Source organism: Vicia villosa, linkage group LG3 (assembly GCF_029867415.1).
Source record: "Vicia villosa cultivar HV-30 ecotype Madison, WI linkage group LG3, Vvil1.0, whole genome shotgun sequence".
Classification (NCBI taxonomy): Eukaryota; Viridiplantae; Streptophyta; class Magnoliopsida; order Fabales; family Fabaceae; genus Vicia; species Vicia villosa.
In genome coordinates, this window is record NC_081182.1 from 209,112,185 (window position 1) to 209,132,560 (window position 20,376).

The following is a 20,376-nucleotide window of genomic DNA, read 5'->3' on the forward strand; positions in this document are numbered from 1 at the left end:
ATTATTATAATTTATTCATAAAAAATATTTAAATCAAACACAATTTCGGTCGATTCGTAAAATATCACAATTTCAACAAAATAACACCACCACGTTAATCTACTAATTAAACTTAGCTATCACGTAAATTTTTATTAAACTCCGCACGACTAATTATACTATTTAATTCGGTTTCTCGGCTCAATCGAGACTGTTGTTAATACTAATCTGCTATTTCTACTATGCACCTAAGTCTACTATTAAATTAGCCAACTGATATATTGATACTTCATGCTATAGTAAGTTCCATTACATAATTAATATCATTCATTCATGCACATCAATTACGGTTTATTCCATTATAACATGAAAATGAGTAAAGGAAAATATATCATGGGCAATTCACAAAAGAAGAGGTGCCCCTCATAAATCCATAAATCATTTTACGGGAAGAAAACAACCCTTATAAAATTGGTGTTTATGTATGGACTTGTTATTTTTTTTATTATATACAGAAGCTTGTTACATATATAATATTAATATCCTAATGACAAAACAAAACAAAAGAGAGAATGGAAATAGTCTAAGCATAAGGGGACAGACATATATTTCATCGGCAGAAGTAATATCAGACGCGTAGCATCATCATGTTCATATATTTCATCGCATGTTCTTAACTTCCAGCAACAAATCAACAAGCAATTGCAATGAATTTAAAATCCCTAAATCCCCAACATACAAGATTTCATAAGCCCCATTATAGGAATAGAACTCCACACTTATCTTATCAATGGAAGCAACTCAGCGGGTCTCTAATTGCATCTTTACTTGACACCATGGATGAAAAATCTTCAAGCTTCTCCTTCTCCATAGTCTTGCCTCTTTCTCCTCTATTCTTGTTTCTTCATTATGACAACTTCCTCTTTCCAAAATCTCTAAAACCCTAATATAAAACCAATTGGACTTAGTGTTTAAATCCTCTCTTTATTTAATATTCTCCAAAATCAATTTAGGCCCAATAAGAGATATAACTCAAATAATCAATTATATCACTTATAATAATAATTCCTTCAATATTATAATTTCGACTTATAAATAATAGGGTTAATAGTCATTTGCCCCCCTGCAATAGTAGCGATATTCGGTTTACCCCCTTTTAAAAAAAAAATTTGTTTTACCCCCCTATAATATTAAATTTGTAAGTCTTTTGCCCCCTAAGAGGGAAAATTACCCCCTGTAAAATATATTTTTTTGATTTTACTCCCTGATTTTTACACGTTTAGGGGGTACCCAAATATTACAGGGGGGTAAAACAAAATTTTTTTTTAAAAGGGGGGTAAACCGAATATCGCTACTATTGCAGGGGGGCAAATGACTATTAACCCTAAATAATATTATTTTTAATATTATTTTTCGACTATCCGACTTCAATTTATATAATTCCAAATCCGCTCTTAAATAATATCGACAATCTAAATTCGACTAAATCAAATATTTAAATCCTTCAATAATTTAATTAACCAATTTAATTAAATTCGGGGTGTTACATAGCAAGCGGGCTCGAAATGGAGTTGTTGTCACTTTGTCTTGATTAAGACAGGTATCGTAAAAACTAAACTCCATTACCACGTTGACAGTTAGACACCAAAGCTTGGAGTTGTAATAGAGAGGTAATGGATGAGAAAGGAAGAGAAGAATGGTCACATGCTTTTGTGATTTAAGGGAGCAACAATGAAGTGAGATGGAGAAGAATGATCAGAGTTTATGTTTTGTTTGCTCTATTTTTAAATTTTAAAATGGCTTGAAAATTTGTCTTAATTTAGACCACTTGATTCATCATACGGATGACTTGAAAGTCAGGTGACTTTCCCGCAAAAAAAAAATTTATCTTAAATTATAAATCTTTTTACATTCCAATACGTTGTTAATGTACCTCATCTACAATATTATTTATTATATGGAAAATGCTAACGAGTACCCTCAAAATATTCTTTAAGTGATTAAAGTGGTAAATTTTTTTAAGAATGTGTGTATTCAATGCTTTGAAAATGCATTAAAAATTAAAATATTGACTTTTGTAAAGAATATTTACTTTATTTAATATCTTTAAATTATACTCTAAGGACACTTGTTAGCAAGACCCTTATTTTTCTCATCCATCATTAATTGTATTTTTTAATTTGCATAAAATATCTAAAATATTTTATAATTTGGAACGGAAAGAGTAATAAGCAAAAGTGACAATGGGTATATTCATGTCCCCCACATGTCGATATGGATATCTAATCATCTTTTTACATGTATAAGTAGGGCTGTTTATGGAATGGTTTCATTTAAAAATCAAATTGAACCAAACCGAATAATAATAAAAATGAATTTGAATTAAACCGAACCACTTTAATTGGCTCAAAATTGAACAGAACTATAATAATTTATTTGATATACCGTTTCAAAATTCAAAACCATACCGAACCGTTAAAAGTTAATTTTTCCTAAACCAAACCGTTTAATAGTTTATTAAAGAACCAAACCATTAAACTATATTTTTAATTTTAAAAAAAATATTAAAACTTATTTTTTATATTTTTCATTTCAGTTTCGTTTTGATCCAATTCGGTTACAGTTTTGGTTCGGTTATAAAATTGTTTGTATAATATGGTTTGGTTCACTAACCAAACATAACAAACATAACAGTTCAATTAATTTAACTTCAGTGCGGTGCAGTTCTGCGATACGTCCCGCAATTCGGTTCAATTCATAGTTTTTTTAAACAGCCCTAGGTATAAGATGGAATTTGAAGTAGTGTGTGGAAATCACAAATCAACATTTCAATTGAATCAACAATTCTAAACTACTCAATCTCCTACAATAGTCTAATTCTACTATGATAACATAAGTAGCAAATGGAGATATTACTATTGGTGTCAAAATTTGATTATGTTTAGAGAAAAAGAAAATGAACAACTTACATAACTGGTAAAAAGTAATATGCATACCGATACCGAAATATAAGTTACCGATTAAAGAAAGGTCAAACTTCACACAACAAAATTTAGAACTCATACTTAAGAATGGCCTGATCTGACTAAATTGCATGGGATTTGTTCAGGATAACACCTTCATATTTAACTTGGAACCACTTCATGGCATCATCCTTTGTGACACGGTGCTGGATTCCAACACGTGCCTTGCATCGGCGACGACGTCCCACGCGGTATCCAGGTCGCTCCAACACCACAAAGAAATCCATTCCATAAATGCCAGTAGATGGATCATACCTGAAGCATAATTTTAAAACATCAACATTATAAAATAAATATCCTTTGGCACAATTTCAAACATCATGCAATGTAGCAGCAATATCTTAGCTGCAGCCGCCAACATAAACTAAAATGACCAGACAAGATAACAACCACAATCACCTCAACACACAAATTAGTACCCAAAAGAAAGAGCCGACATTTCATAAGAATATCAAAATATATACAAACTAAACATATTATCAAATAAGTATAACAAATAAGAACTATATTTCAGCACAAATATGAATTTTTCTGGCTTACTTGATTCCCAAATCAATGTGTTCCTGGATACCAAAGCCAAAACATCCGGTATCACTGAAGTTTCTCCTCAACAACTCGTATTCCTTGACCTTCAACCCGCTTTCTAAAAGCTGCATTGCCTTGTCGCCTCTAACAGTGACATAGCATGCAATCTTTTCATTCCTTCTTATACCGAAGGACCGGACGGTGTACCTAGCTGTCAATAAACACAACAGTGAAAGAAGAACTAATCAGAGCACAGCTCAAACACTAACTGCTATATCGTGAATTGGTGATTGCCATAGAAGTTAAACTAGAATACTAGTCCTAAATGATGCAAATTGGGCTTAGAGTCTAGGAATCGCAGAAGGCTAAGAAATCGCCATTTTAAGCCACAATAAACCGCTATGACACACCAATTTATCAAAATTGGCCATAACTGTTGACAAAAAACAGAAAGCACAATTGGTAACAAAAATAGTAACATCATGTATCTTGATGCTGCACCCCAGTACCAAGTAATTTCTAGTAATTTCTTCTACATGAGAATTTGTCAATTAAAACAGGTCCATGTTCTTTGCTTATGAAAAGGTTTGTTTAAGCCTATGAAGCACGGACACCCCGAATTTGACCCCGACACTGACACGGGGACACCGGTAATTTCCAATTATTCCCCCCTTCATTTAAGAACATAAAAAATTCAACCAATCATAACAGTCAGATAGTTAATCTCATTTGTCTTTGATGATCATAACCGTTAGATTAGTAATCTCGATAACCGCTTATATAGCCACACATATGGTTAGTTGATTGTGATTTTCTTCCGGTATAAAACTCAAACAAGATAAGAGCAAATATAAAAAATGAAATGTTGAAAAGTACCTTTGGAGAAAACAGGGGTTTGGCCACTAAGCTGTTCAAGAACCTATGAGAAAAAGAAAAAACAAGTTAGTTATAAAATGATAAATGATATAAGCCACTCAAATTTCCTCTGAAGCATGGACTCCTCTGAAAAAATGTGTGTTTGCGCTAGTGTGTGTCTGACGCTGCCATCAACACTTGTGATAACGATTAATTTATTATTTTTTTCAAATTTTACCAGTGTTGGTGTCGTGTTTCCGGTGTCTGTGCTTCATATAGTAAATTTCACATCAAAATTCAACCTAATTAAGATAGTTAATCCCGTTCATTAGCGAAACAGGCACAGTGTTAATTCATTAACTATCTATTAAACGTAATTATCAATGTGTTAACCATCAAAACCATTATAAATATTTGCTAATTTTGATAAGAATGAGAAAATAAATACCTTAGCGGCTCTGGTTAACCGATCTCCACTTTCACCGACGGAGATATTGAGAACAAGTTTCTGCACTTTGATTTCTCTCATCGGATTCGCTAGCTTCTTCTCCGAAGCCTATCATTATGAAAAACAGTTACTAATATACATTTGATTATAATATACAATAGAAACAGTGGAAAAAGGAAGATAGAGTTTTGATTTTTACCATTTGGAATTAGTTTTGGAAAACTACGGCGGAGACGCGGAAGAGAATGGCGGAGACGCGATGGATTGAACGGGAAGTGGTAACCACTTGCTAGGGTTTTAAGCTTTCGTGGAGTCAAATTACAACTATATCCCCTCTCGGTTTACCCTTCTTTGTGGTAGGTACAAGTACCGGGCCTCGCTTGACAGAATACTAGGAAATTAAAAGCAAAGCAACATTTCCAAATATATGCAAATCATTAAATATAATTTATAATTTTTTATATATGTAAGTTACATAGTTAAAATCAATATTATATAAAATAGAAAGTGATCATACCGGTTGATCAAAACGAGAAGGTGGGTCAGCGGCTTCGAGCATAATGTTCGTGATGAGGAGAAGGAGGTGTACCTGCATAACACTCCAATCTTAAAGTCAGTAAGAGCACAAATAAGTTTTTGAGTGTTTTGAGGATAAAATTTGAATTATTTGACCCTCTCAAATGAGTGGATTTTTATATTGTCCCCAACGCTTGGTCATTGGTCCATATTTTAGGCTGCATCGAGGATCCAGCCCCAAAATGTGTGACTGTCAGGAATATAGGAGTGTATTTAAGAATTTTGGGAGGTTGCTCGTTAATCGTTGGTCAAGCACAAGTCTCCAACTGAGGGGAAGAGTGGATGTCTTGTTGTTGGTACAGATGGGGTCTAGTCGGGGACAACGATGGTTTACTGTCCTCGGGCCAGATAAAGATGTGTCATAGGGGCAGGTGGAAAGGAGTTTTCCTTTGCCCTCAGCTGGTTAGGCCAAGGTCATTGGATCGTTCCAGATGTAGAAGTGGATTGGGCCATGTCTAGTCATTGGGATTCAGAACAACAAGCAAATTGGCAACAAGCAGCGCTTCTATCTCTTTTTAACTGACAAAATCAATCCTCTTAAAAAACACATTTATTATACTATTTGACACAATATTGTTATGCGAGAAGCATTACACTCCGTATAAAAGATTCATTGTTCTTGGTGATAGAAAACCAAGAGTGTCAAAGACAACTGAATATAACCTCAAAAGCAAATTCAGTTATTATATGAAAATAGATGGATGATCAAATATATATTTTTTTATTATGTATAACTAAGTACAAAAACAATGGATCAAACAGACCGACTTGACCCAACCCGTTTGTCACCCATAAATTAAGAAAATTTCTTTGTAGACCCCTTATGGGGAGAACCTTCAACGAAAACCCAAAAATACCCTTACTTCGGAAATGCATTTTCCAGAATTCGAAAATGCATCTTCGAAAACATCAAATAGGGGGTGTTTTCGGTGATTCATTTCCGAAAACACCATTTTTGGGGGTTTCGGAAGTACACTTCCGAAAAAATGCATGTTTTGTAAACTGTTTAGACAACACCTAGATCCAGTGTTGTGGTTTCAATTTTACAAATAATGACACGCATGTGCCATTTTCTTTCATTTAAGAGTAACATGTTCAATTTGATGCATAAAATACAGAGAAATAAATTGAAATAGATTTCAAACAGTAACACGCCTGTGCCATTTCTTTCATTTAAGAGTAGCATGTTCAATTTGATGCATATAATACAGAGAAAGAAAGTGAAATAGATTTCAAACAGTAACACGCCTGTGCCATTTTCTTTCATTTAAGAGTAGTGTTCTAGACTGGGCCAAGATTAGGCCCAATCTACTTTCGGCCCACTTAGCCTTAGAGGCCCAAACCCCTATGTGCCCCATAATTGGGCCTGGAATGCTCGTCTCCACTATGCTCGACATAATGCTCCTCGTGGACTGTCTGACGCCCGACAAGGATGCTCTCCGCGAGCAGGCTCTCCACCGAGGACCCTGCTCCTCGTAGGGCTCTTTTCACATCCAACCCCTCGAATAATGCGGAGTCCACGTGGTCCCTGAAAGACCGCGTCTCCCTTAAACTTCAGAGCGGTTAACCAGGACAGAGGGCACTCACACACCTCCGATATTTCCGTCCAGGAAACCTGGCAGTCTCCTAATTGGGCCTGGGCATCCAACCCAAATAGTGAGATCATGGCCCAGCGCTGGGGGCTATAAATACCCTCTTTCACTAGAGGGTCAGGTATTCACTTCTTTCTAACTCTTAGCTTGTACTTGCACTCCTTTGCTCGTTTCCTTACTTTGACATCGGAGTACCTTGCAGGTACCCCCCCCCCCCTTCTCACTACTCGAAGACCCAGTTCCGAGCAGCCGGTGACGATTCTTCTGATCAGTTATGATCAAGTAGCATGTTCAATTTGATGCATATAATACAGAGAAAGAGATTGAAATAGATTTCACTTTTCGGAAATACATTTTCGAAACACCAAAAAATGAGTTATTTCATAAATGCATCTCTCAAAAAATTCTCATTTGATGTTTTCGGAAATGCATTTTCGAAGTCTGGAAAAATCTGGAAAAATAATTACTTTGAAAATGCATTTTCGAAGTAGGGGTATTTTTGAGTTTTCGCCGCGGGTGACCAAGAAGGTAGGAGAGTCTATAAAGAAATTCTCTAAATTAAGGCCATCATAAATTGCTAGAAGCTCAACATGGTCATTCCTCGAAAAGCCGAAAAATCCACTCTCCCTAGATTTTCTATACTACATTGCTAACGCAAATGGTTAATCAGAAATGTTGAGGCACATAACCTGCCAATTTTTATATATGAGACATTATGTAATCAACATGATAAATATATGAATCATGTGAAACATTATGTGACCAACATGGGGGTGGCAAAACGGTTGTGATCCGTCGGGCCGACCCGCGCACCCGCCAAAAAATGGCGGGTTGGAGTGAGATTTTAGGTCAGTCGATCGCCAAAACCCGCCCTCCTCCAAGACTCACTCTTTTTTTAGTTAATTCTGGTAATTGCAATTCTTGATGATTTATTTTATACATTTATTTATAAATATATGTAATATTTTTTTAAGTAAATTTGTTAAAAAATTGCTTTTGTAAAAAATTATTTTAAAAAATAAGTGAAAAGTTTAATTAAATGGTAAAAGCCTATTAATCTATTAAAAAAAGCAGGTAAGCCTGCCGCCTGCCAACCCGCCATCTTGGCAGGACGGACATGACGTTTATGCCCATTTTACTTGACGGACATGCCCGCCCCACTCGTTTTTTGACAGGCATAAGACTGGGCGGGCAGGGCAGACGGCCCGTTTTGCCACCCCTAGACCAACATGATAAATATATGAATCATAAACGTGACAAATTATCATGTCTTAAGCCAAACAAGACGCTTGACTTTTCTATACCAACAATATAATTCCTACAATTGTCTTCTACAAATTCCTAATGTCTATAAACCTTTTTTAAAAACTTATCTAGTTTTAAAATATAAATGGACAAAATAGCTATTAATAACTGTGTTTTATACCATGTGAATATAAGAATTTCACCCTCTAACATGGAAACCAAAAGTTAAAAAAACTATGTACAAATTTCTTGACTAAAATTAAATAATACATAAAAATTGTTATACTATTGACTTCAATTTCTCAAAAATGTTTATGGTAAGCTTGAAAACAAGCACACCCTAATTGATATAAAATTTGATCATCCTTATTTTCATTGTTGTACTTATAAAACATGTTAAAACTTAGCCCGTAACAAGATGTCACGATTGTCAAATAGCAGACACGGATCAGTACAGACACACAACACTGCATATAAATCAATCAGTTTGTGTTCCTATTGTCATCTAATCTATGACATGTTAATACAACATTACATCAAAGGGGCAATGTTTTACCAACTAGTAAACCTATTCTACACTCTATACACATGCAGAAGTTACAACATAGTAGTTCTTTGATGGATTAACTTTGTTCTTTGTAAGGTGTCCAGATCAGCTTGCAAACATCAACGTCCAGACCTCCTCTGCCAGCCGCTTTGAGATGGCGATCCAAAACTTTTGGATCTGCACAAATGACGTGCTGTCCTTTCCTGTATTGAATCAGTTCTAGGCTCTGGAGAGTTGTCAATATATCTTCAGCTTTAATGGCAGTCATATCACTCAGCTCCTGTAAAACAACGCCGCCTTCAACATTGACAAGTAGAAAGAGCTAATACATAAACGCAAAACTCATATGATAAATGCTTAGTTAAGTCGTTTATCCAAACATGTCATATATCCCAGCAAGCAAAATATTATAAACTTAACTTGGAAACATATAAACTTGAATTTGCCATTGCCAAACATTAAAGGAGTAAATGGAAGAGGTTTACCTTGATAGAAATGTTTCCCTTGTGCTTTTTCAGAATGTCTAGAAGAACCCTGGTCCAATATCCTCTGTAGCTTAGCAGTCCAAGGTCTGAAAGGGGTCTTTCAGGAGTGCCAACTTTCCCTTCCTTCTTCGAAAGTTCATATGCTGTTATATGTTTGAAATCATAAATAATTTTGCTCACATTTTTACATACAACTCTAACAAATATGAAGAGGCCTATTTTTCAGAAGGAGGGCTTACAGAAAGCAATTAGAAATTTTCCATAGCCTTTCCTTTGGTAAGGTGGAAGGGTGAGGATACATGCCAGATTGTAAGATTCCTCTGAATGTTTTTCCTTTATGACAAAAAAAAAAGCAATCAATATCAATAAGGCTGTCAATAATGTCAAACAAATCATGAATAAGCTATTACAGTAACCGGTAGAAATAGAATTACGAAGTTGAATACTTATGTTGGAACAAAGTTCATTTTTCATAGTAGTAAATAGATCGAGATAACTGGCCGTGCTACTTCAAAGGCAGTGTACTAGTACATGTACAATAGTTCAACAGGCTTGTTAGATGTAAAGTACTTTTTTTACAAATATCTAACAGCAAACAAAGATAACGAAAAAAACATTGTTACCTTGGAAAAATATCCAACCATGTGGCATCCCCGTTCATCACATTCACACAAAACATAGAACAGAAACAGGTCAACATCATAATAGAGGGTCTTGTGATCAAGAAATAACTTGGCCAAATAACAAAGATTCTGCCCATAGACCTTGTTCTTCTTGCCATCAACCTGTTTTCAGACGTAGTAATAATTAAAAACAATACTAAATTGTAACTGAAACAGCCCTAATTGTTACAGTCCAGTAGTTTGTAGTAGAAGACATTTTATGTGGAATCTAGGATTCTTCTAACCCGGTTCACCATATTTTCCCCTCCCCGCGTGTGTTCATTTGAGTATGTGTTGGTCACTAGGCCAATACCAAATTTAAAAAAAAATGTTGGTAACTGAACAATGAAAATATATAGCTTGTCCATTACATGCATCAATAAACAAGATAAATTAGGTCCATTGTTCAACATGTTTTCAGACACACAGTAATAATTAAAAACAATAGCAAGTTCAAACTGCACACTGACCATCTTGCAATTTGCAACTGACTGCCAAATAACCCAACTCTTTCAAAACTAGTTAACATTGCCACCCGAAACTCGTTTCATTAATATTTTTTATCTCAAACATTGTATTAGCGTGATTAATGAAAAACACATTAGAGTAAATTTGTACCTCAAACATTGACAGTGTACCACTTCTGTATATCTCATCGCCAGGGGGATGCTTAAGATCACATTTTTTCTGCAAGAACACGAAGGCAGCGTTGGTAAAAGGGGCAGAAGTGGTGTATTGGTATTCAATATATAAAACCATGACATTTTTATTCAGCCAACTTTTTACCCCTGGTGGGAGGATAGAAGAAACACCAATAACGATAAATATAGAAGCTACAGCAGATAGAACTGCAACAAGATATGAGCATGACAGGAGCATATTATATGATAAATAATAACTCAACCTGAGTCAGTCATATAGAGACCATAAGGAGGACAACTGCAGTAATTGATAATGGTAAAAACATAAAGAAAAAACAAATTTCCTACAGATACAAGTTTAATGTCTTGTTGTTTTGAAATGATAATACAAGGAAATAACAACTACGCTTTATCTCACTAGGTGGAGTCAGCAGCATCGATAAAAATACACTATAATGCTGTATCATAAAATAATCAGATTAAAAAGTACTACTATCCTTATAAGCAATGATTGCTGACAAAAAATAAGTCATTGAAAAAACTTGAAAGCATAGGCCTGTGTTAAGATATCTAATGATATCTAATGAAGGGAGGAATGGAATGGAATGGAACACAGTGAAATGAGATTACCACAAAATATTTTGGATATTTTATGATGGAACAGGTTAAGGTTTCTATTCCTCAAAGTTCTGCAACATCTTTCTGTAATTTGGGGAGATTTTTCCCATTGCTTTGAAACACAATACCAGGTTCTATGGGAGAAACTCAAACAGCGATGATCGATGGCATGGAAGTCAACTATCCATGAAACCATCCCACCTAGTTGAATACTGCTTGGTTGCCATAGGTGTATTATCACACAAGATTATAAGTAGTAACATAAAACAAATTCTAGAATTGCTAGAAAACAACTTCACAAATCACAAATATAGCATTTAAATAAAATAACCTTATGTTCCAATTAAAAGATGTCATAAGTACACTTTTCAAAGCACAAATTGAAAAAGAAAAAAAAAAAACTGCAAAATTACTGAAGAAAAAATATAAGAGTGTTGCATACAAAATACTGAAAACATTACACATATTTTAAATCATCTACAAACAAGGATAGCATGCCAGAAAATAGATACTTTCCAAAATAAAGGGAAATGAAGGTGAAAAAGGATTATTTCAAGCACCACTCACCATATGCCTCTGAAGCTGCTCTTTGCGCTTCATGAAATTGAGGCAAAACTCACAAAAGAACAGCTTCAAACAGTCATTGTACTCTGATGGAAACGGGGAGAAGTACCACGTCTCAATCTCATATCTTCCAAGTTCAATAGTAGCTATATTTTTCACTTTTGTGAACTCTTCATGTTCTCGCAAACTTGCAGCATCAAGCTCCTCATGGCCCTATAAATTTAACAGTAAGAAAGTAAATTAAAAATAAAGGGGATATACAATGCAGTTTGAGAAAGGAAGATCAGTTCAAAGAGTACACAGATTTCACATTCAAGAAAGCAACCACAAGCATCAATCTCCAACTAAATAATATCACAATTAGTTGTTTCATGTGACTTTAATTTCACGATTAGTAAAGCTGCTAGTATGAAAACAGGTGTACTGTTTTGGCAGTTACTAAGCATAAGGTGTATCAATGCATCATTTTAAAGTAGCACTTAAATACTGACAAGTTATGCAGTCAGAGCACTGTGAATAAATACTTGATTACCTCAACTTAGCTACAGATTACCTCGGGTTCAAATAGCAACAACTCACACTTGAAGACATGTAGAGAAAACACACTAAAATATTTGAAATGTAGCAAGTGCTCTTTTGTGTTTATATCTGCCTAACAGCATATGTTCTAGTTATAATTGAAAAGCAGCCAAACAATACCTCTACATGTGTCTCATCGATCTTTCTCTTTTGGTGGCGTGTCATCTTCAAACCTGATGCCCCCTGCAAAATTACAAGTCCAGCTTTCAAAATGAGTTTAGTCACAAATAGAATGCATGTTTTGAAATAAGACAGATATAAAAGAAAAAGCAAAAACTGCTCATGATCATTACCTTCTCCTCCACTTTCTCATCAACAACTGCCTCCACAGAATCAAGATCAAGCTGGTCAAGCTTCACCCACTCATCAAGCCTCCTATTGACTGCCAAAAAATACATTTAAAAAAGACAAATAATTAGCATCCCTCCCTACACACAGCAAAGAGAGAAACATGATAAAAGATAAACAAAGCCTCAAACATAATCCATACATTCAGTCAAAAAAAACATACTAATCCATATATTGATATTGCAATGTTCACAAACAATAACTCACAAGTTCTAATAACAGAACAAACATCACGCTTGTTCTAGTGGAATTGGACTCAGATCCCTTAAATGAGGTCTCTTGTTTGAGCCTTGTGCATGGATAAGAACTTGGCTTAGGGGAGACCCCGTTGAGGTGTTTAGTCATGTTTCCTAACATATACTAGGCATTGCTAAAGCTGATGGATACTGTGCACAAAGAGCTTGGTTACCCAAAAACCAAAAAAATCTAATAAAAGGCTCACACTATTAATGATAGTATACTACATAACTATGAAGCACAGACACCAAAAACACGACACCAACACTTGACACATCGACACCAGTAATAATTTGAAAAAATGAATAAATTAAACGTAATCACAAGTGTCGGAGGCAGTTTCAAACACATACAGTGAAACAACTTTTTTCAAAGGTGTCGGTGCTACATAGTTACAGAGTACAGTTTATTCAAATAAACAGAAACAGATTTCGCGACATAACATTTTGCATCCCCGCTTATGGGAACTATTGCGAAAGGTTTTTCAAAGGTGATAGGGTTGGATTTCATTCAAGCAACTGGGCTTGTTTAGTAGGGGTGTTAGCTCATGGTTCTTGTTAATTTCTTTTCTGTATCTTCTTGACACTTACCAACAAAAATTAACAACAAAACATTTTACAAAAATCAATTCAATTGGCATGACATTCTAATAAATACTAACAATTCCAATTCTCAAAATCACAAAACTCAAAATCAAACATACACTTCACAGTTCAAAACCCTAACAATTGAAATTTCAATAATTGAAAAAAAAAATTAAAATTAGGTTCATACACTCAGTGTAGTGAACGTAATACTCATAATCGTTAGGTCCACAGCCATGGACTCTACGGCGTTCTATGACTTTAACAGGATGGTACTTCCCGTCCCTCCAACGGCACATCACGCGCGTCCCAACCTCCAAGGGCAGCATGGACGATCTCCGCCGCTTCGACGGTTCAAACTCCGGCACTGAATCTGCCGGCGCGGCGCGTGCACCGCCATCAGTCATCGGAGATTTGCCATGGCCGGTGGCGTGACCGGAACCGTTCTCCGCGCTGATTGGTGTATCGAGAGAACCCATGAACAATTTCGTTTGATATTTCGTTTAGGGTTGATTTTGGATTTTTGATAGAATTTGAAAGTGAAAAAAAATTATAAATGTTTAATTTATTTATTTTTGACACAAAATGTTTAACTTATTTTTAAAATTTTAAGGCATTTTATCAAGCAATTTAAAGATTATTAAATGTGCATAATGTGTTTTAATTTTTTTAATAATGTTTAATCTCATCATCATGTGTAGAATCTGTTCTAATATGATTTATATTATGTAATAACGAACTTAACTGAATTTCTAACCGATAAATAAATTTTTATCTTTTTAAAAATGCATTTTATTTTTCATTTCGGTTGAATGTATAACGGATATTATTTAGTAAATTACTCGGGAAAATTAGAAAAAGAAATATAATTAATTGAAGTTCTCGTTCAAAACACGTCCTTAATGAATGTCGTGTGAATCGAAGAAAATAAAGAGTTAGAAAGTGGAGAAATAGATTTATGTAGGCTTATGCATGGTGCATAAGAAAATCCTTATGCATATTAGTCAAAGCCGAGAAAAAGGTATTATGGTGTTGCTTGATCGTCATTCATTATCACTTGACACTTGGATAAACCTCTCTTGTATATTTTATCCTTTCATATCTTTTTCTCAATTTCTCAATAGTGTTAATCTTTTTTATGTTTTTCTTTTTAATTTCTAATTTTCTTTTACAGAAATTTGGTAAAATAGGATTAATCAATTCAATTTTAATTGTGATTAATAATCGCTTTTGATATTGTTACTGTCGACATTGGAACAATGTCAAATAAATTAATAAAGAGAAAGCATAATTGAAAGAAAATAATAGATTGATTAAGTATATAATGAAAGATGTGATAGATTCACATAAAAGAAAATAATGGAATCAATGAATGTTATTAATGGATGAAAAAGCATTACACCCTTAGAGAAGAAAATGATTTTGTATAGTATAAGTTATTCTTAATAACTTAGTAACAATTTTAACAAACTTAATCGATTTTCCAACCAACAAAAATTTGTAAAAAACTTAACCAGATCAATTCTTAACAACTTAGCCTTTGATTTTTGAACACCAAAAAATTGGAGTTTTAACGAACTTAACTGAATTTTTAACCGGTAAACTATTTTAGCCTAGAATTTTGTCTTTTCTAAAAACGCACTTCACTTTCCATTTTTGTTTAATATATAACAGATTACTATAAAGTAAATTGCGTGGAAAAATTAGAAAAAATATAAAATTAATTCAAGTTCTTGTTCATAACGCGTTCTTAATGAAACTCTCATGATTTAAGACAAAAGAGAATTAGGAATGGGAGAAAAAAATGTTATTATGTCGATGATTGCCATTATCACTCGACACTTAGGTAAACCTCTCTCGTTCTTATCCTTTTACATATCTTTCTCAATTGTGTTAATCTATTTTATGTTTTTCTTTTCAATTTCTAAATTTCTTTTCCAGAAGTGTGGTGAAATATGATTAATTAATTTAGATTTAAGTCTGATAGGTACAATCACACATAAACTAGTAAAAAGAAACGATACTTGAAAGAAAATAATAGATTGACCCAATATAGAATAAAAGATGTGATAGATTCACATAAAGGAAAACTATTGAATAATGAAAAACTAATAGACACATAGAGAATAAGATGATTATGTATAGTATAAGTTATTCTTAATAACTTAGTAACAATCATAACAAACTCCCATAACACACTTAATCGATTTTCTAACCAACAAAAAAATTGTAACAAACTTAACCTAAGTTATTCTTAACAATTTAGCCGTTTTTTTAACACTAAGATTTTGGAGCTGTTAAAACATAAGCCCACTTAGTTTTAGGCCCATTCACTTAACCCATTGTAATATAGCCCAATCCTGTTTAGTACCTGTGCTATATATACTGTACTATGTACCGCTTGATGATTTAATGGAAAATATATTGAAATTTTCACATTCACTTTTGTTTTTAATGTTTCCGCTGACACTTGTCAACATGGTATCAGTAGAGTAAAACTACTCTGATCTTTTCTCTCACCTGAGATCTTATCTCATCTTCTTCTCTTTGGCTGCATCCAACAATACGTGGCTTTCTCTTATCCTCTCCCTTCAGAGTTTTTCGTTTTTCATCCATATCTGGTTTTTCACCTTTTTTCCGTCTCTCTCGCGTTTTCTTTTTTTCTCTCCTTTTCTTTCCCATTCTTCTTCGTCGTTCTTGCCAATCTTTCACCCGAACCCTTTCAATCTTGCTTCATCTTTCTTCTTGATCTCCTCCAATGTCTTCCGACGAAGAACCAAACACACCAAAAACCACACCGCGTCCCGATCCAACCACGAAACCCGCATCCAACAATCGTACATATCAAACCGATATGCTTGATCCATTCTATATGCACCCCAGTGACAACCCCGGCCTTGAAGGATAGAAAAACACTTAGAAAGGGGGGGTTTGAATAAGTGTGACTTTAAAAACTTGAACGATAAAAATAAATTGCACAGTTATTTTTATCCTGGTTCGTTGTTAACTAAACTACTCCAGTCCACCCCCGCAGAGATGATTTACCTCAACTGAGGATTTAATCCACTAATCGCACGGATTACAATGGTTTTCCACTTAGTCAGCAACTAAGTCTTCTAGAGTCTTCTGATCACACACTGATCACTCCAGGAACAACTGCTTAGATACCCTCTAAGACTTTTCTAGAGTCTACTGATCCACACGATCACTCTAGTTACAACTGCTTAGTTCACTCCTAAGACTTTCCTAGAGTATTATGATCCACACGATCACTCTAGTTCCTTACAACTTAATGTAATCAATTCTAAGAGTTTACAAATGCTTCTTAAAAGCGATAATCACAAACTGTGATATTTCTCTTAATCGTTTAAGCTTAATCTCACTAAAATATTACAACAGCAATGTAGTGAGCTTTGATGAAGATGAAGATTCTGAGCTTTGAATTGAACAGCGTTTCAGCAAGTTAATATGAGTTGTTTTGGTGCAGAATTTGTTAACCTTGCTTCTCATCAGAACTTCATATTTATAGGCGTTGGAGAAGATGACCGTTGAACGCATTTAATGCTTTGCGTGTTCCGTACAGCATCGCATTTAATGTTTATACGCTTTTGTCAACTACCTCGAGCCTTGTTCACGCTGTGTCTACTGACGTAGCCTTTAGTAGCTTTTAACGTTCCTTTTGTCAGTCAGCGTAGCTTGCCACTTGTACTTCCTTCTGATTCTGATGTTTGTGAATACAACGTTTGAATATCATCAGAGTCAAACAGCTTGGTGCAAAGCATCTTCTGATCTTCTGACCTTGAAGTGCTTCTGAGCGTGATACCATCAGAACTTCAGTGCTTCTGATCTCTTGTTCTTCTGATGCTTCCATAGACCCATGTTCTGATTCTGCTTCGACCATCTTCTGATGTCTTGCCAGACCATGTTCTGATGTTGCATGCTGAACCCTTGAGACAAAGCTTCTGAGCGCTGAATTATGCGTACTCTTTATATATATATTTCCTGAAAAGGAAATTGCATTGGATTAGAGTACCATATTATCTTAAGCAAAATTCATATTATTGTTATCATCAAAACTAAGATAATTGATCAGAACAAATCTTGTTCTAACAATCTCCCCCTTTTTGATGATGACAAAAACATATATAAATGATATGAATTTGCAATCAGAAAGAACAGACGGCAAAAGACAGATTACACAACTATAGCATAAGCATATGAATATGTCTCCCCCTGAGATTAACAATCTCCCCCTGAGATAAATAATCTCCCCCTGAAATAAATACTCGAAGAACTTTAATAAAAGACTTCCCTGATTATTTCGGTAGAGACGATCATATAAGCTTTTGTATTCAGAGAATTCATAGCTTCTGACTTCTGCTTCCATTGGACAGCTTCAGAACTAGAATTTCTTTGGATTCCTAGAACACTCACAACTTCTGATTCCTGCTTCCATCTAGGACAGCTTCAGAACTTGAATTTCTTTGATCTTCTGAACATTCACAACTTCTGACTTCTGCTTCCATCTAGGACAGCTTCAGAACTTGAATTTCTTTGATCTTCTGAACATTCACAGCTTCTGATTTCTGCTTCCCTCGGATAGCTTCAGAACTTGAGTTTTCTGGATCTTTGGAACATTCGCAGCTTCTGATTTCTGCTTCCCTCGGATAGCTTCAGAGCTTTGAATTTCTACCAACATCACTTCATGCTAGGTTTGTATCAGAACATTGTTGAATGTACCAGAGCATCATCTGAGCATCTCTACATCCTGAAATGTTACAGAACAAAAAACTAAACGACAAAAGTCAGCATGAACGAGTCAGAACATAAAATGTATATTAGAACACATTATATGTATCAGAGCCATATAGGCTAAAATAATGTATCAGAGCAAATAGAATTTTGTTAGATCAAATAAACAAATATGGATCAAATTCTATTGTCAGTGCTTCTGATTCCTGAAGCTTGATAGCATTCAGCTTGCTTCAGTTTCCATGAGTTTATTCTTTTTACAGAATAACACTTCTTATGGTTTTGCTTCTTGTGTTTGCTTTGAAGATTCTCTTCACTACATTATACCTGCAAAACACTTAAACCATATAGAACTAGCAAGTTCTTGTTAGTAAATGTGTGGGAGCTTTACCCAGCAACTGATAGATTAATCAAATCATTTATCATTTATCTTCTCCCCCTTTTTGTCATAACATCAAAAAGAATATTTTAAAAGATTCAGATGTAAAACGATAAATAAAAACACTGGAATGTAAAAACAAAGAAACTTTTCATTGATAATCAAAAGATATTACAAAGGTTCCTATGTTTAACAAGCAGATGCAACAAAGAAAGAAAAACTACTAAGACCAAAGTCTAAGACCCTAGCTAAGACAGAATCTGTGCCAGCATGCCATGAAGAAGTGAAGCGCATCATTGACTGCTTCTTGGGCTTCCAGGCGAGGGGTCAGGGAGACTTGGTTCTGATGCAGATCTTCCACAATCTTTATCAGAGACAACATTCTCAGCAGGTGAGGATGAGGAGACCTCTTTGGAGTGGGTTGAGGGAGAGGAAAGGTTAGATGAGGAGGAAGTTGAGTCTAGAAGGAAACACGATGAGGAAGAAGATGGAGATGATGGAGGGCTTTCACCAGGAGGTTGAAACACACGTCTGGAATAGTTTCCAGATAACATTGCTTCGAATGGATTCACCTTGAGGGGATCATAGGTGATTTTTATCTTTTTGGGTTTGGAAGGAGATGTTTCAACGGCTTTTCTTTTGTTGTTTTGATCTTTTCCATGGTTTCCTGGGCTTGATGAAGGGTTCATGATGGATTATCAGATAATGAACAACTAGGGTTTAATATGAATGCAGGAGGAATAGAGAGAAATAGAGAAAGTATACGAGAGAAAGGGAAGCATTTGAAGAGTATAAAAAGAAAACTGAAAGAGAGAAAATGATGAAAAGCATTTAATGTTACGTGACGTGAGGAGAGATAATAATGACAAACGACGTGATTGGCACAGTTACCTATGGTCGGCGTCCCTTCAACTGCACGCGCGCTTATCCATGAATAGTAACGACAGGTTTACCATCCCGAGATAAAACGTTACAGCTGTTTTGCTTTAACAGAGATTCTGAATCAACTTAGATAATGAAACGTTAGTAATAACCGAATCATAATTTCTAAAAGAATTCGATCAGAACTTCTGATTAAAAAAAAACATATTCATTTCAGAAGATACTCATACGTAAGAACTTCTCATCTTCTCATTCTGGGCATAAATCCATACTGATGTTCTTCAGAATGAACTTAAACCTATCTTCAGCCAGGGGTTTTGTAAAGATATCAGCCCATTGATGGTCTGTATCCACAAAGTTTAAAGATATAACACCCTTCTGAACATAGTCCCTTATGAAATGATGTTTAATCTCAATATGTTTAGCTTTTGAATGAAGAATGGGATTCTTAGATAAACATATAGCAGAAGTATTATCACAGAATATAGGAATGTTACTCTCAAATATCTGATAATCTTCTAACTGACTTTTCATCCAGAGCATCTGTGTACTACAACCAGCAGCAGCGACATATTCTGCTTCTGTTGTTGATAGAGCAATAGTTGCTTGCTTCTTGCTATACCAGGAGATCAAATGACTTCCAAGAAACTGGCAACTTCCTGAAGTACTCTTTCTTTCAATTCTGTCTCCAGCATAGTCAGCATCGCAGAATCCTACTAAGTTGTATTCTTTAGATTTTCTGTAAACTAAGCCAACATTAGTAGTACCTTTCAGATACCTTAGAATTCTCTTAACAGCAGTTAAATGAGATTCTCTAGGATCTGATTGGAATCTAGCACACAAACAAACACTGAA

General features: G+C 34.9%; 2 protein-coding genes across 2 annotated transcripts; both read right to left on the minus strand.

Annotated features, from left to right (window-relative positions):
* Positions 1-2,897: 2,897 nt before the first annotated feature.
* Positions 2,898-5,186, minus strand: LOC131593430 (large ribosomal subunit protein uL5). The gene is made up of 5 exons (XM_058865928.1): positions 5,030-5,186; positions 4,831-4,938; positions 4,404-4,446; positions 3,543-3,738; positions 2,898-3,257 (listed from the first exon to the last, which is right to left on the minus strand). The coding sequence occupies exons 1-5, from the start codon at positions 5,030-5,032 to the stop codon at positions 3,065-3,067; spliced, it is 543 nt and encodes a 180-aa protein (XP_058721911.1). The 5' UTR covers positions 5,033-5,186; the 3' UTR covers positions 2,898-3,064.
* Positions 5,187-8,693: 3,507 nt separating this feature from the next.
* Positions 8,694-14,040, minus strand: LOC131593427 (histone acetyltransferase of the MYST family 2-like). The gene is made up of 9 exons (XM_058865923.1): positions 13,699-14,040; positions 12,633-12,721; positions 12,460-12,522; positions 11,764-11,973; positions 10,556-10,624; positions 9,899-10,060; positions 9,515-9,608; positions 9,276-9,418; positions 8,694-9,070 (listed from the first exon to the last, which is right to left on the minus strand). Exons 1-9 carry the CDS (start codon positions 13,985-13,987, stop codon positions 8,867-8,869), a joined length of 1,323 nt encoding a protein of 440 aa, XP_058721906.1. The 5' UTR covers positions 13,988-14,040; the 3' UTR covers positions 8,694-8,866.
* Between the last annotated feature and the right edge of the window lie 6,336 nt (positions 14,041-20,376).

Bases quoted from the DNA above. Each gene is read 5' to 3' on its own strand.
- LOC131593430 (XM_058865928.1), bottom strand. The intron at 4,447-4,830 runs GTATTTATTTTC...TTTTTCTCATAG, and splicing joins GGTTAACCAGAGCCGCTAAG to GTTCTTGAACAGCTTAGTGG. The intron at 3,258-3,542 runs GTAAGCCAGAAA...ATTATGCTTCAG, and splicing joins CACATTGATTTGGGAATCAA to GTATGATCCATCTACTGGCA.
- LOC131593427 (XM_058865923.1), bottom strand. From the start codon at position 13,987: ATGGGTTCTCTCGATACACCAATCAGCGCGGAGAACGGTTCCGGTCAC. The intron at 10,061-10,555 runs GTACAAATTTAC...GTCTGAAAACAG, and splicing joins GTACACTGTCAATGTTTGAG to GTTGATGGCAAGAAGAACAA. The intron at 9,419-9,514 runs GTAAGCCCTCCT...AACATATAACAG, and splicing joins AAAATTTCTAATTGCTTTCT to CATATGAACTTTCGAAGAAG.